Raw genomic sequence first — 14,243 nt, 5'->3', positions numbered from 1 at the left:
TAGAGTTACATCAATGATCAGCTCTAAGTCTATCTTTTTACACTAATTATAGACGAACTCACTCGCACATTCAAGACACAATACCGTGGTGCATGTTGTTTGCAGATGATATTATTTTGGTAGATGAAACATGTGAAGGAGTAAATGCTAAACTAAAATCTTGGAGGGAAACACTAGAAGGGAAAGATTTTAAGCTTAGTAGATTAAAGACAGAATAAATGGAATTTAAGTTTAGCAATATTAGAAATAATGAAGCAATTGTTAAGATAGGAGAGGACGAGTTGTCCGGAATCGAGAGATTTAAATATTTAGGATCATTTTTTGTAAAACGATGGAAGGATTGAGAGAGATATCTTACATAGAATACAAGCAGGATGAGTGAAATGGAAGGGAGCGTCGAGTGTTTTATGTGACCGTAAAGTACCTCTTAAACTTAAAGGTAAGTTCTATAAAATCGCAGTTAGACCTGCTATGTTATATGGAGCTGAATGTTTGGCTATAACTCGAGCACATGAGCAGAAGATGAGAGTTGCAGAGATGAGGATATTAAGGTGGATGTGTGGACACACGAGGATGGACAAAATAAGAAATGAGAGCATTAAAGAGAGTCGGAGTTGCATCTATTGAGGAAAAACTCCGAGAGACACGTTTAAGATAGTATGGACATGTACTTAGACGACCAATAAATGCTCCAGTTAGGCGATGTGAAACTATGATAAACATACATATCAAACGAGGAAGAGGAAGATAAAAAAAAACTTGGTTAGCAAGAATAAAACAAGATAAAATTTATTTAAATATAGATGATGATATAATAAGAGATAGAGCTCAATGGCGTAAAAGGATTCATACAGCCGACCCCACCTAGTGGGAAAAGGATTGGTTGTTGTTGTTGTTGTTGTATGTATATGCTTGTAAACAATATTAAATGGACAATCTCATGCTCAAAGGGGTCATTACCTCATAAACTAGAAGTTATAAAGAAACTTGTGATTAAGCTTGTTTCTAAGCATATTAACCATCCTCTACGGACAAACCTGTTTGTAAGGCATACAAGTACTTTGTTCATGAGCTTGTAAAGTACCCACCTCAGTTGTAAGCTTATGCATAAGCTTATTATTTTTTTTTAACCCAGCTTGCTTTGTTTACAGCTTTAGTAAAACTCAATTTTGCCACTTCACCAAGAATATTACTTGTCTCTAGTGTACTTCATGTCCAGGGAAAGGATTCATCAAATGATGTAGCATCTGCAGACTGAGTTCTAAAAAGTGCTCAGAAATACAAAATTTTAAACCCAATCTGTGATGTTAGCTTGAAAGTATGGCAAAAGCAATCTATGAACATAAGTATATTTAGTGCTCAAATGAACCAAGCTGCTTGCAACTTTTAAGTGTTTCAGAGCCTGGCATGTCAAAAGCTGATCATTTGAGCTTACCTGGATATCTCAGTGAACCAATTCTGAGCTTTAGGTTTAGACTTAGTATCTAAATGAGCCAAGCTGTACAAGACAAACCCCCCAACCTTGTAAGTTGCGGACAATATCGTTTTGTGTTCATCAACAAAAGGTTTATTTTATACTTGTGATCAGCTGAAAAATTCGTGATAAAGTGTGTCATAATCTCATGGACAAGTTGTAAACAAATTATGATCAAGCTTCTTCAGAGCTCATTAACAACCTCCTATGAACAAACTTGTTTTTAAGCTCATGAATAATACCATGGTTAAGCACACAAGTACTTCAAGCTCATTAACAATTTTCAATCAACAAACTTGTTTGTAAGTTCATGAGGGATGTTATGGTTAAGCACACAAGTACTTCATTTATGAGCTTGTAGTCATGCCAATTATACGCTCATGCATTGGCCTATTTGTGAACCAAGCTTGGTTTGTTTAGAGTTTTAGTAAAACTCAGCTTATACCACTTCACCAAGAATGTTAGTGTGCTTCATGTCCAGTAAAATGGTTCGTGGAAATTGGAACTTCTGCAGACTGCGTCTTGAGTACTCAGAAATACTTCAAATCGAAAATTCAATATGTTTCTTATAATTTATACTCTTTGCGCATCTTTTATAAATGTCTAAACATAGTAGTACATTGTAGCTTTTATGTTGTAGGAAGATTTTTTTTCTGTCTACTGTTTTCTTCTTGTACTAATTAATTAATTTTATTCTCAATGAATAAAACTTCTAATGTGTTTTTTTCTTGATATGTTACAACTGTAGCTAGAGTCATTGAAGAGGAGATGTTTGGGATTGATAATTTGTGTTGGATATCGGCGAAATCTATATCTGAAGCATCAACCCATGCACAACGCTTGATTCTCCAAACAGGGATGACAGCATTTGGCAAAGCATACTATAGGAATCAAAGTGATCTTGTGCCTAATGTGTGTACAGCAATTCAATGGCAAAATTCCCATTTGTCCAAAACTATGTTACCCAATCACCTATCTTTTCTAATAAATGAAGAAAAGCATTTTCTTGACTGCAGCTTGCAGCGAAGTTAGAGGCTCTCAGGGATGAGTACATGCGTTTTGCATTCGAGCAGTGCTTGTCTGTTCTGAAAGAATATCGTTCAGCAGTAGAGACAATTACAGGTATTTAGATTAACTTCTTCCTTCTAAATATTCTGGATAAATAATTTCTTGATAGGCTATTTGTATCAACTAGACACAAAAACCCAGCAAACAGGCCAATTCTATGTGAGATTAAATTTTATTATGTTAAAGGCTGAAACTGTATCAATACTGTTAAATCCTATATAGTCTGGGACTGAAGTATTTATTATTTTATTATGTTAGATGTTTTGCTTGAGAAAGATCAAATTAATTCTATGGAGATCTGGGACATCTATGAAAAAGCACCACGAATTCCTCAAGTACGTATATTGTCTGCAGTTGCTTCGTTGCATGATGCTTTTCTGATAATTCTGGAAGACTGCTCTTGCGCAAATGAAAAACAGAATATTTATGATGTCTATCGCTTGAATTTTACCTTTTACTTGTTAACTTCACACGCTTTACTTTCTAGTTGAATATTATGTTCACTAATATACATTTGTTCATGGATGATTGTTGCCATCATTGTCAAATTTGGATCCTCCAGTTAGAGAATCCATGTATTGGTTAACATTGGATTGGTTTGATCAGTGAAACCTCAACTGGCTGAAAAAGTAAAAAATGTGAAAAAAAAATAAAATTATTTTTATATGAGATTATATATTCAATTATTAATAATACAATCGACAAACAGTGTGATACTTATAATATAAAATTAATAAATAATAAAAATAGATTTTACCCAAATATATTGAAATAATATCTTTTGTATAGAGTATGTAATAACACTAAAATTTTAATTTATTTATTAATTTGTTATTATTGGGTCTAATTAGGTCTTAACTAGATTTCATCTCCTTTCAGTTGAAAGAAAGACACTTTTAGGTTGTGATCCAGAGATTATTGTGTTCCCTCTCGATCCATATTAACCTTGCTTGATTAATAGTCAGTGTGAGAAAGATGAGTGTGTGAGAAAGATGAGTGACACATCAATTGTAACAAGTGATGGTAATGTTTAACTACTGATTCTTGATCTCTTAGTGAATCCCGAGCACAATGCTATGAAGATAACAAAGACTATTATCTTCATGTACATGTTCTTTAAAAATCAAGATAGATTGAAGGGAAAGCTAGATCAGTCCTTTTTTCCCCTTAAAGTTTTCTCAATTTGACCAATTTTCAGTTGATTCCATCAAAATTTCTAATATAATCTAACTAATTTATAGCTAATTTCTTAATTTTTTTTTTTTAATTTTTTTAAACTGCTCAATCTTTGTGATATGTTGATTTGTGGACGATTCATATTGGTATTTGATTGATTTTGCCAACTATGATTGTTACAAATCTAGGGGCTGGAACTGTGAATCTGGCTATGTCTAAACATTGATTCTGTGTAGTTGCATCCCATAATTTTTAATCTCATTTTATCTCTCCTGATACAAGCATGACAAATCAACACTGAAGTAGCACTAGAACATAGCTCTGTCAAAACCATGGTAGAAGGAAACAAGAGGCAGTGACGGTACTAGGGGAATTTCAAGGAAGCTCTCACAATCTATGGGAAGGGCAGGTGAATGGCTTACACTAAGTGGGAATACCAGAATAAGCAAGTTGAACCATTCTTGTTTGACTAGGAAAAACATCAAAGAAAGCATTTGGTGTATGAAACAAAATTGAGACCTGACGTTGACTGGTAAAACATCAGATGGATGAAATAGGTAAGATTTTCTCTTCTAGTTATGAATGATCAGAAACAGGGGTTCTGCATCCCGTAAATGGTAACATCTCAAGGAATAGATGCCACAAATATTATATGTCATCAAAGAAAGCATTTGGTGTATGAAACAAAATTGAGACCTGACGTTGACTGGTAAAACATCAGATGGATGAAATAGGTAAGATTTTCTCTTCTAGTTATGAATGATCAGAAACAGGGGTTCTGCATCCCGTAAATGATAGCATCTCAAGGAATAGATACCACAAATATTATATGTCCATGGATGATGATAAGTAGCATTTATTTGCCTCTGTTGCATGAATAGTTTTATGTTCGACCTTTACCACTTTGTTGCCATAGGTTGGCATCAGAACAAATCCATTTTGCTGAAACTATTATTACAAACTTTGATGACTATTTGATAGAATGGATCATGCCAGCTATTATGATGAACTGTCTAAAATATCAGTACCTTTTTTGAGGTTGTGCATCTCACAGCTCGCAAGTGCAGAAAAGTGTCCTGATTAGTGATTGAAACCAGATGTAAAACTAGTTTTTGAATTTTAATTGGTTATGGACCTTGACATCTTTGATGGACTTCCTAAAATGTACTTACCTTTTTCAAGTTGTGCAGCTCATTAGTGATAAAAACTTTAAAGGAAGAAATATTATTAACAAGACAATCATATGATATGGTCCTATGCCACTGGCTACGATAAGTAATGCTGATTGAGAAGAGAAAACACATTTCATATGAAAATGGAGAAAAAATTGGGCTAAAGGTCACTTGTCAGGACCGAGGTTAGACTTCCATGTACCAGGAGCTACTCCACTTATTGACAGCTTAATAAAAGGTAACCAATAATTATAATGACAATGAATGTCTCAAAGTAAATAGGAATTGTTCAACAAACATATGCACTTATTCCTTTTGTTAAAAGGAAGAGGGGCAGCCCGGTGCATGAAGCTCCCGCTATACGGGGTCTCGAGGAAGGATCCATTGTACTCAGCCTTACCCTGCTTTTTGTAAGAGGATGTTTCCGGAATTCACACCTATGACCTTTTGGTCACAACGCAACAACTTTACTCTTGCGCCAAGACTCCCCTTCTTTTGTTAAAAGGAAGTACAACAATAATGTACATTATCAAAATGCTAAATGAGATGATTGAAATAAAACATTGAAAGCAAAATGTGACATTTTTCACTTCTATAAATCTCTTAACAATTCTATACACTAGATGAAATCAACTAAGATATCAAAATCTTAAGACAGCCAAGAGATGAAAAAATAGGACTATATGTCCTATTGATTCTTTATTTCTTGATAGAGCAAATGTACAAGAGAGATTCTATAAATAAAATGTAAAGCAAGAGAAAAGTAAATGAAATACATATTTCCAAGATGACATTAAAGGAAGCTAAGGAAGTCCAAAGGATATCAAGGGGAAATGGGAAAGCATGCTTGCAATTAATATTTTATGCCCAACTTGTCACGTAGCTCTTCAAAGTTATTGCGTGGGAGAGCCTTTGTGAGAATGTCAGCTTTTTGATGTCGAGAGAAAATGTATGAGTTCCATGTTTCCATTCATCACATTCTCTGAAATGAAATGTCGGTCAATTTCAATGTGCTTAGTTCTATCGTTGATCGCACCGCAGTTTAATTGTCGTCTTTGTGGAAACTTTGAGATCATTCATAATTCTTTGGATCCATATTCCTTCATAGATTTCATGAGCAAGAGCCATGTATTCAGCTTGAGTACTGCTTCTAGCCATTACGGATGACTTTTTGCTTCTCCAAGTTATCAAATTTCCCATTACATACGTGCAGTAGCCAGAGGTTGATTGTCTATCATTAACGTTTCTGGCCCCATCAGTGTAAACATGTATGTTTGTGTCTTCAATTTTTCGGAATAGTAGTCATTTGCCCAAAGTACTGTTAAGATATTTAAGAATCCTATAAATGACTTTCATGTGTTCTTTGTGGGATTATTCATGAATTGACTTACCACACTTATAGAAAATTTGATATTGGGTCGAGTATGTGATAGGCAAGTCGTTGGTATCTCCCCTGTCTGTTGGTGCCTGGTCTTTTGTAGAACCAATTTTATTGATCCATCCGTTGGGGTACCCACTAGTTTGCATCCAGCATTTCAGTTTCCTTTAGTAGATCCATAATGTATTTTCGTTGTGGAAAAAAGATACCTTGTCTCGATCTTGCATTCCATTCCTATGAAGAATTTTGGATCTCCTAGATCTTTGGTTTGAAATTCTCTTGTGAGGAGCTCCTTCAGTAGAGCTATTTCTTTCTCGTCGTCTCCTGTGACAATGATGTCGTCGGCATAAACAATAAGAAGGGAGATTTTGTTGATGGTTGAGATTTTTACAAAGAGTATGACCCGCTTGACACTGTTTGTACCCGTGTTTGGTTACAAATGTAGCAAACTTGTTAAATCACGCTCTAGGGGATTGATTGAGGCCCTACAAGATTTGTGTAATCTGCATACTTTGTTAGGGTATGGTCCGATTCCATATGGAATTTACATATAGGTTTCTTCATCCAAGTCTTCATTTAGAAAGATATTTTTAACGTCCAATTGGTGGAGTTGCCAGTTCTTGTTTGCAGCTAGGGGGGATTTGATTATGTTAAAGTTTAGCAATTTGAGCGAATGTCTCTTGATAATATATTCCATAAGACTGTGAGTAACCCTTTGTGATCAATTGTGCCTTCAATCTTTCAACTATTCTATCCGCCTTGTGTTTGACTTTGAGTTTACATTTGCACCTAATTGTCTTCTGCCTTTTTGGTAGTTCGCATATATACCAAGTGCTATTTTTTTGCAGTGCTCTTATTTCTTCATTTATTGCTTGTTGCCATTTTGTCTTATTTAGAGCTTCATTAATGTTGGATGGGACCTTAATGTTGTTGGAGGAAGCTATACATGCTCGGTATTTTGAGGATAGCCTTTCATAAGAGATGTAATTGGAAATGTGGTGCATTGTTCATGATTTGACCCCTTAAAGCAATTGGTATCTCCAGATCTACTGTGGGTAAATTAAATTCATGGTTTATGGTCGTACCTGTGTCATTAGGATCTGAATCTAATTCCAACTTTTGGATTGGTGTTGAGCGTGTTTTTCGTTTAGTATATACACGAACTTCTTCTAGTGGATTAGATTCGGTAGGGGCTATGTTTATGTCACGAGTAGGCTCAAGCACAATGTTTGTGTCAGGAGTAGGCTTAGGCACAATATTTGTTGCATGGATTATTTTAGGCTCTTTGGGATGATATTCTCTCAAGTTGTTTCGGACTTGGGGTAGTATGGTTGATTTTCAAAGAATGTGACATCCATGGAGATGTAGGTTTTCTTAGTGGTAGGTGAGTAGAATTTGTATTCCTTGTGAAGGGATGAATATTCAATTGTGGCAAAAAAAAAAAAAAGCGAATACGCTCGCCCCCAGCGCCCCCGCCAACCCGTCCCAAGGGCAACACGGAGGAGGTAAATCACGAGCGACTACTAGCCTTTGGAATAGTGACTAGCACATAAGGGAGGTATTTACCTCGGTTTTGCCGAGATTCAAACCCCAGACCTCATTGTGGCAACACCTCATGCGCTAGCCACTAGACCCATTCGAGGGGACAAAAAAAAAATTGTATGGGTAAACTTTTTATAGTAACCGACACCACCGCCGAAACGATCCCTTATCAGAAATCCTCGAAGGGAACGGTACCACTTAATTGATAAGAGTCTGCGCAGGGGGGTGCTCGAACCTGGCACCTCAGTCAAAGGATACAACGTCATAACCAGAGCACTCCTGGTTCGATTGTGAAGGGATGAATATTCAAGAACATGCATTTGGTGGAGAGAGGGTCAAGTTTGCCCCGATGATGTTTGTGGATGTGGATAAAGGATGTGCGCCAAAAGATTTTGGTGTGTGGGAGTGACTGAAGAATTTTGGTGTGGGAAAGATTGGAGAAGACGTTGAAATGGGTTTTGGAAGTTGACGATGCTTGATGGCATATAATTGATGAGGTATGTGGTAGTAGCGATGACATCGCCCTAGAAGTTTTTGGGTGCGTTACAATAACAACAACAACAACAACAACAACCAATCCTTTTCCCACTAGGTGGGGTCGGCAAAAAGGGCAGCCCGGTGCATGAAGCTCCTACTATGCGGGGTTCCGGGGAAGGATCCATTGTACGCAGCCTTACCCAGTTTTTGGGCGCGTTAAAGGAAAAATTAGAGAACGAGTTACTTCCAGAAGACGTTTGTTTTTATGTTTGGCAACTCCACTTTGTTGTGGAGTGTCGATGCAAGAACAAAGATGAATGATACCTTTGGAGTTAAAAAACATTCCTAGGTTTGAGGTGAAGTACTCTTTTGCATTGTTGTTTTTTTTAATGAAAAGGTAAATATATATAATCAAACGGAGAAGACGTTGAATTGGGTTTTGGAAGTTGATGATGCAAAATGGTATACAGTTGATGAGGTATTGTGGCAGTAGAGATGATATCGCCCTAGAAGATTTTGGGTGCATTAAAGGAAAATATTAGAGAACGAGTTACTTCCCGAAGGTGTCTGTTTTTATGTTTGGCAACTTCATTTTGTTGTGGAGTGTTGATGCAAGAACTAAGATGAATGATACCTTTGGAGTTAAGAAACACTCCTAGGTTTGAGATGAAGTACTCTTTTGCATTGTCGATTTTTTTTTTTTTTGATGAAAAGGTAAATATATATCATCAAACATGCACAGATATACAAAAATGATCATGGAGCCCCTTATATCATGTCTGACGAACTGTCAGATTTGGAAGGGGAACCGCGATTGCCTACATATGCTCACTCATGTACCATCTCTCACACTCTCTACTACGCATGTTGGCAGTCTGCTCATCCTTAATATGAGATATCGAAGATGAGGTATCAATCAACATCACCCATGATCTCAATCTATACTACTTGTGTCTCATCGTTATTAGCCATGCTCTGTCTTGTGCCCTCCGTCCTAACTCCTCTATCACGAGTGTCTTCATATCCTCCATATCATGTGTCTCAATCATGTGTCTAGGAGCCATAGATGTCTCCCCTAATCTCTGTCAACCTCCTCTTGTGTCATGGGTACGGGCCGCCCGATGTCTCAAAGTCCCATGATGTCATTTTTAGCATGTGACCAGTTGTTAACGGATTTGATGTGTCTTTACCGCGAGCCGTTTGCTGCGGACTAGATAGGCCTTTGTGATGGACCTATGCACCCTCATGGGCTTTTTGGTAAAGCCCCAACCATAAACGCATTGTCGGTTTTAAGTACTTAGATAGATGTATGAAACTGTGTTTGGATTATGAAAGAATTTTTCGAATATGTAACCGACGTCAAATTTTTCTTTCATTAGAAATAATCAGGTGAGTCGTGTATGATCATCAACAAAGGTTATGAATCAGCAATTTCCCGTGAGAGTTTTGATTCGGGATGGACCTCAAACATCGCTATGAATGAGTGCGAAACGTGTGGATGGTTTATAGTGAATTTTTTGGGAAGGGGGCCGTGTATTATTTAGAAAGTTGGCAAATCTCATATTGAAAAGAACATATTTTTCATTAAGGAATAGATTTGGAAACAACTTGACAAGATAAGCGAAATTTGGATGACTTAACCGTTGGTGCCATAACATGATTTCGGCATGTTTGCTAAAAGTCAGATGACAACTAGATAGAGGTGGAATCTCGTGAATAATGTAGAGTCTTGAATACAGCTCCGCACTGCCAATCGTCTTCCCCATCCTGTATCCTGAAATTCATAATGATGAGGGGAGAATTTAACATAACATTTTAAATCATGAGTTATTTATCGATGGATAATAAATTGCAATCTAGTGTGGGAGCATAAAGAACGTTTTTCAAACATATGTTTGGTGTTATTTTAGCTGAAGCAACACTGGTGATTTTAGCCATTGCTCCGTTAGCAACACGGATATTTGGCTTGTCTTGTCGTGACATAGTTATGGAATAAAGATATATCACCTGTCATATGTTTTGATGCTCTTGAATCGATAGTCCATCGCCTAAATGACTTGGCTTTATTTTCAATTATCGGGAAAATACCTGAATGAGCTTGTTGACCTTGTCTATGACAACACTAGATTTGCAGTAAAGGTCTGAGATAACTTTGGACATGACATCTGATTTCCACCTACTTTAGAATTAGGAGGGTTTCTTAATGGAAGGCAAGGATGAAAAATTTCTTCATGATTAACATCAATTGGTTCATCCTAATAGAGGGATTTGAAGCCCCATCGGATTGCAAAGGAAAATTCATTAAGATAAAAAATAAATTGAGGAGCATACTCAAAAATTTAAGAGAAACGACAAGGTAACTAAACTTTTGATTAATTTGGTGCCTAATGATATTTTGTATAAATTAGGCAAATACAAGTTTGAGAGATGCTCAATATTCGAGATGAAAGATGAAGAAACCTCTATCTCAAGGATTGAGGGGAGGTTAGGCCATTGACACTGGAATGAGAAGAATCTTTGACATTCGGAGCTAATGAGGAGGAAGCTTATACCATCTCGATTAGCAGAGATAACTTAATTCATGAAGGTGAAACAAGTGTAATTTTTAGAAATAAAAATTATATAATATGCTATGAGTGCAGGGAGTAGGGGCATTATAAGAGCAATTGTCTAAAATTAACAAAGAAAAGGCTTTAGTAACGCCCAAGGCAAAGGAGAAGTCAAAGGAAGTCAAATTCTTGATAAAAAGAGCAAGGAGCATATAGTATGCTTCTTGTGTAAACAATGAGGACATTATTGGAATCATTGTCCGAGAGGGAGGAATTCAACTAAGGACAAATGAGGAAGCTCAAACATAGGGAGAACTTCTAAAGTCAAATCTAAGGTATCATTTCATAATGTAATTCCATTATGCCATGATAACAAATATGCTAGAATAAGATTTTATGATTTTAGTGCTCATTATCGCAAAAATTAAAAATTTGATACACCTAATGACAATTCTAGATTTTATCCTGCTGGAACTATGTTACCTAAGTATAGGAGGGTAGAGAGTGATCTAAGCAAAAATCCTAAGAAAGGTTAGATATATCTCAGAAAGAATTAGGTCCAACCAAGATATGAAAAATAAAAAATTAAGGAATTAGAGATGGAAAATCATGTTTTGAGGTCAAGATTAAATAAATTGGAGAAGGCCCTTAGAAAAATGACAAATGAGGTTAAGGGGTCTAAAATAAAATCTAGGGTTAGGTAAGTAAGGATTATCTATCTAATGATGAGAAGAGTTTGGGATACAATCATACAAACCTAAATCTAAGGAAAATATGCTCTCATACTATATAGTTCTATATAATTATGAAACAAACTCTAGGTCTAAGAGTAAATTCAAGGTTGATAGGGAGATCATATCTAGTGTTAATTTTGATGTGACTAGTATGACTAAGGCTTTTAAGAAGTCTAGAAAAGTCATTAGAAAGATATATAGGGAAGTTAATCCTAGTGAGTACTTGGTACACCCAAGGAGCTCCAATAGATATTGGATTCCTAAGAGTGTGATCCCTTCACACTAGATGGGTATAATGTGTGCTAAACTAGAGTGAAAGAGTAGTTACCCAATCATGATAAAATTGATTTTTTAGGATATTTTCAAGGTATAACAATAATGAAATTTCAAATCTTATCTTAGAGGACTTTAGTGTGTGTCAATAAAAATTGAGTTTTTAAGTCGATAAAAAATTGATACAGTAGGATAAAATCCAAAAGTGTGCCAAGTTTGTGATTTTTGGCGCATTTAAGGGAGTTGGTCCACTTATGTCAAATTTTGTACTTGACATAATATTAAATGATATTAAACGGAAGATTTATGTGTTCTTGCTATTTTATTTATTCTTGTTGATACCTATCATGTCTTTGTGTGTCATGAAGGATGAACACTATTACAAAGTGAAAATTATTGCTATTATTGCTTTTTGGAAAGGAACCCCTTTTATGTTTGATAAATTTACATACCACACAAGTCACAATGAAAATCTTCAAACCTTAACCCTATTAAATAAGAGAACATTGTCTTTAAAATAATAAATGAAGGATGACCAAGACGGAAATGTTGACGCCAAATGAGATCATTATTTGAAATAGAAAAATAAAACTTTGAGAAAACATGTTTGACAGTAGATAAGTATGTGGCTGACGCATTGAGATAGTAGAAGCCACCCTTTTTATAGAAGTATAATTTTCTTCTGTGAAGTCTGATCCTGAAATACACAATGAGAGGGATCAAAGAAGACATTATAATTCATATCACGGGTTAGTTTGTGAATAGACAGAAGACTAGTGGATAATTTCAGAATATGAAGTACATCTTTTAATAAGGACTCAACTGAATGTGGCCAACACACCATGGTTACAAAACCATCAACAATAATGATGTTTCTATTGTTAGGACAAGGTGAATATGTTGTAAAATGGACTTGGGAAGGTGTCATGTGATCTGTAGCTCTGAGTCAATACCCAAGCATCTTATATAAATTGATCTAAGGCATGTAATCCATGAGAAAGTGACTTATTGGAGAATGCTAATGAACAAGAGCCAGTGGGCTACTCCAATGACCTCAATAAACTTCGAAGTTTCTCGATCTTAGCTTGATTAAAGTAACCTAGAGTATTCTCTCTAGGAGGCGAGGCTATTGGGTCGAGTTTTGTGTAATAACTTTTATGGAGGAAACTTGATGAGCTTGCAGTAGAATTTTTTGATCACCTCGCCGACCCTATTCTCGGCTTGAAATAGTTGGATTTCCATGCAATTTCCAGCAATGATCCTTGACATGTTTTGGCTTTTTATAGTAAGTGCACCAAAGATTATCTCGAGGGTTGCTTTGGGATGTCTCCTTAGTTTTACTTTGGTTGGTATTCTCTTGTGCAACCGTGACAGATCCTTCGGTTGGGATGTCTTCCTTTCTCCAATATTTATCCGCTATTGATCAATGAGATCATGTTGTTTGATTCCTCTACCATAAATTGCAAGTTAGTAGGGTAGAAGGCAAACTCTGTTTCGCCATTCATAGGTGTATTAGGTAAGAGAGCAGAATCAGCTCTTCTGTTTTTGGACTCAGAGATTTTGGCAACTTGCCCATGCCTTGCAGGTGGCATGAGTGAGGCACATTGTTACAAACACAACAAGAAGGGGGGACTACTTGGGAATAGAAAGGGAAAGGGGCTGTGTTTCACAGGATAGGAGGGAAATAAATATTGATATTTATAGTTTCCTATTCAATCAAATTGATCTGGTCCAATTTGCTTGAAGTCACCAGTTCACTCGTTACTATCAATTTGTCTCTGATTCTTACTCTGTTAACCCATAATTCACTCATTTTGAATTGACATCATGTACACAAGGTTACTCCCTTAATTTGCTCAACATGCCATAAGTTAGCCTCAAATTAACATTTTAGATTTCTATACCTAAAAAACGGGCAGTCCGGTGCACAAAACTTCCGCCAATGCAGTCAAGGGTCTATTGTACACAACCTTATCCTTTTTTGCAAGAGTTTGTTTATGAGACTTGAGCACGTGACCTCTAGGTCATATGACAGTAACTTTACCATTGTGCCAGTAACTTTACCATTGTGCTAAGGCTCCTTTTGTTAGATTTTGATACCTAGTTTAATTTAATTAAAAACCATGATATGGTAGAGCAAATAACATGAATTGGCTAATGAAATAGGTAAGAGTAATCATAGAACTGCAGGATTCATAATAGCTTAATTTCTTTTATGGTTTATTGGTAGGTATTAAAATATAACTTGATTTGAGAATAATATTTATCCATGGAAATAGTTGATAAATAGCCATAACCATGCATTAGATTGATCAATTGAGAATCAACTGACTAGCATTAGATCATTAATGATGTTAGGAAATTTAAAGAAAACACAAGAAAGATTAGGGCCACAGGAAA

At 36.0% G+C, this 14,243-nt stretch overlaps 1 protein-coding gene across 2 annotated transcripts in view; it reads left to right on the top strand.

Moving 5' to 3' along the window:
- The window catches only part of LOC122009161 (probable inactive ATP-dependent zinc metalloprotease FTSHI 4, chloroplastic), a 44,258-nt gene that overhangs the window by 28,519 nt on the left and 1,496 nt on the right, over positions 1–14,243 (top strand). For both annotated transcript variants that reach the window (XM_042565188.1, XM_042565189.1), the window contains exons 12-14: positions 2,223–2,386; positions 2,491–2,596; positions 2,801–2,877. In XM_042565188.1, the coding sequence (XP_042421122.1) occupies positions 2,223–2,386; positions 2,491–2,596; positions 2,801–2,877 (347 nt within the window). The remainder of the gene's footprint in view (positions 1–2,222; positions 2,387–2,490; positions 2,597–2,800; positions 2,878–14,243) is intronic.

Source organism: Zingiber officinale, chromosome 8A, assembly GCF_018446385.1.
Source record: "Zingiber officinale cultivar Zhangliang chromosome 8A, Zo_v1.1, whole genome shotgun sequence".
Classification (NCBI taxonomy): Eukaryota; Viridiplantae; Streptophyta; class Magnoliopsida; order Zingiberales; family Zingiberaceae; genus Zingiber; species Zingiber officinale.
Note: the sequence above shows the minus strand (reverse complement) of the source record. Positions and strands in the feature narration are given on the sequence as shown.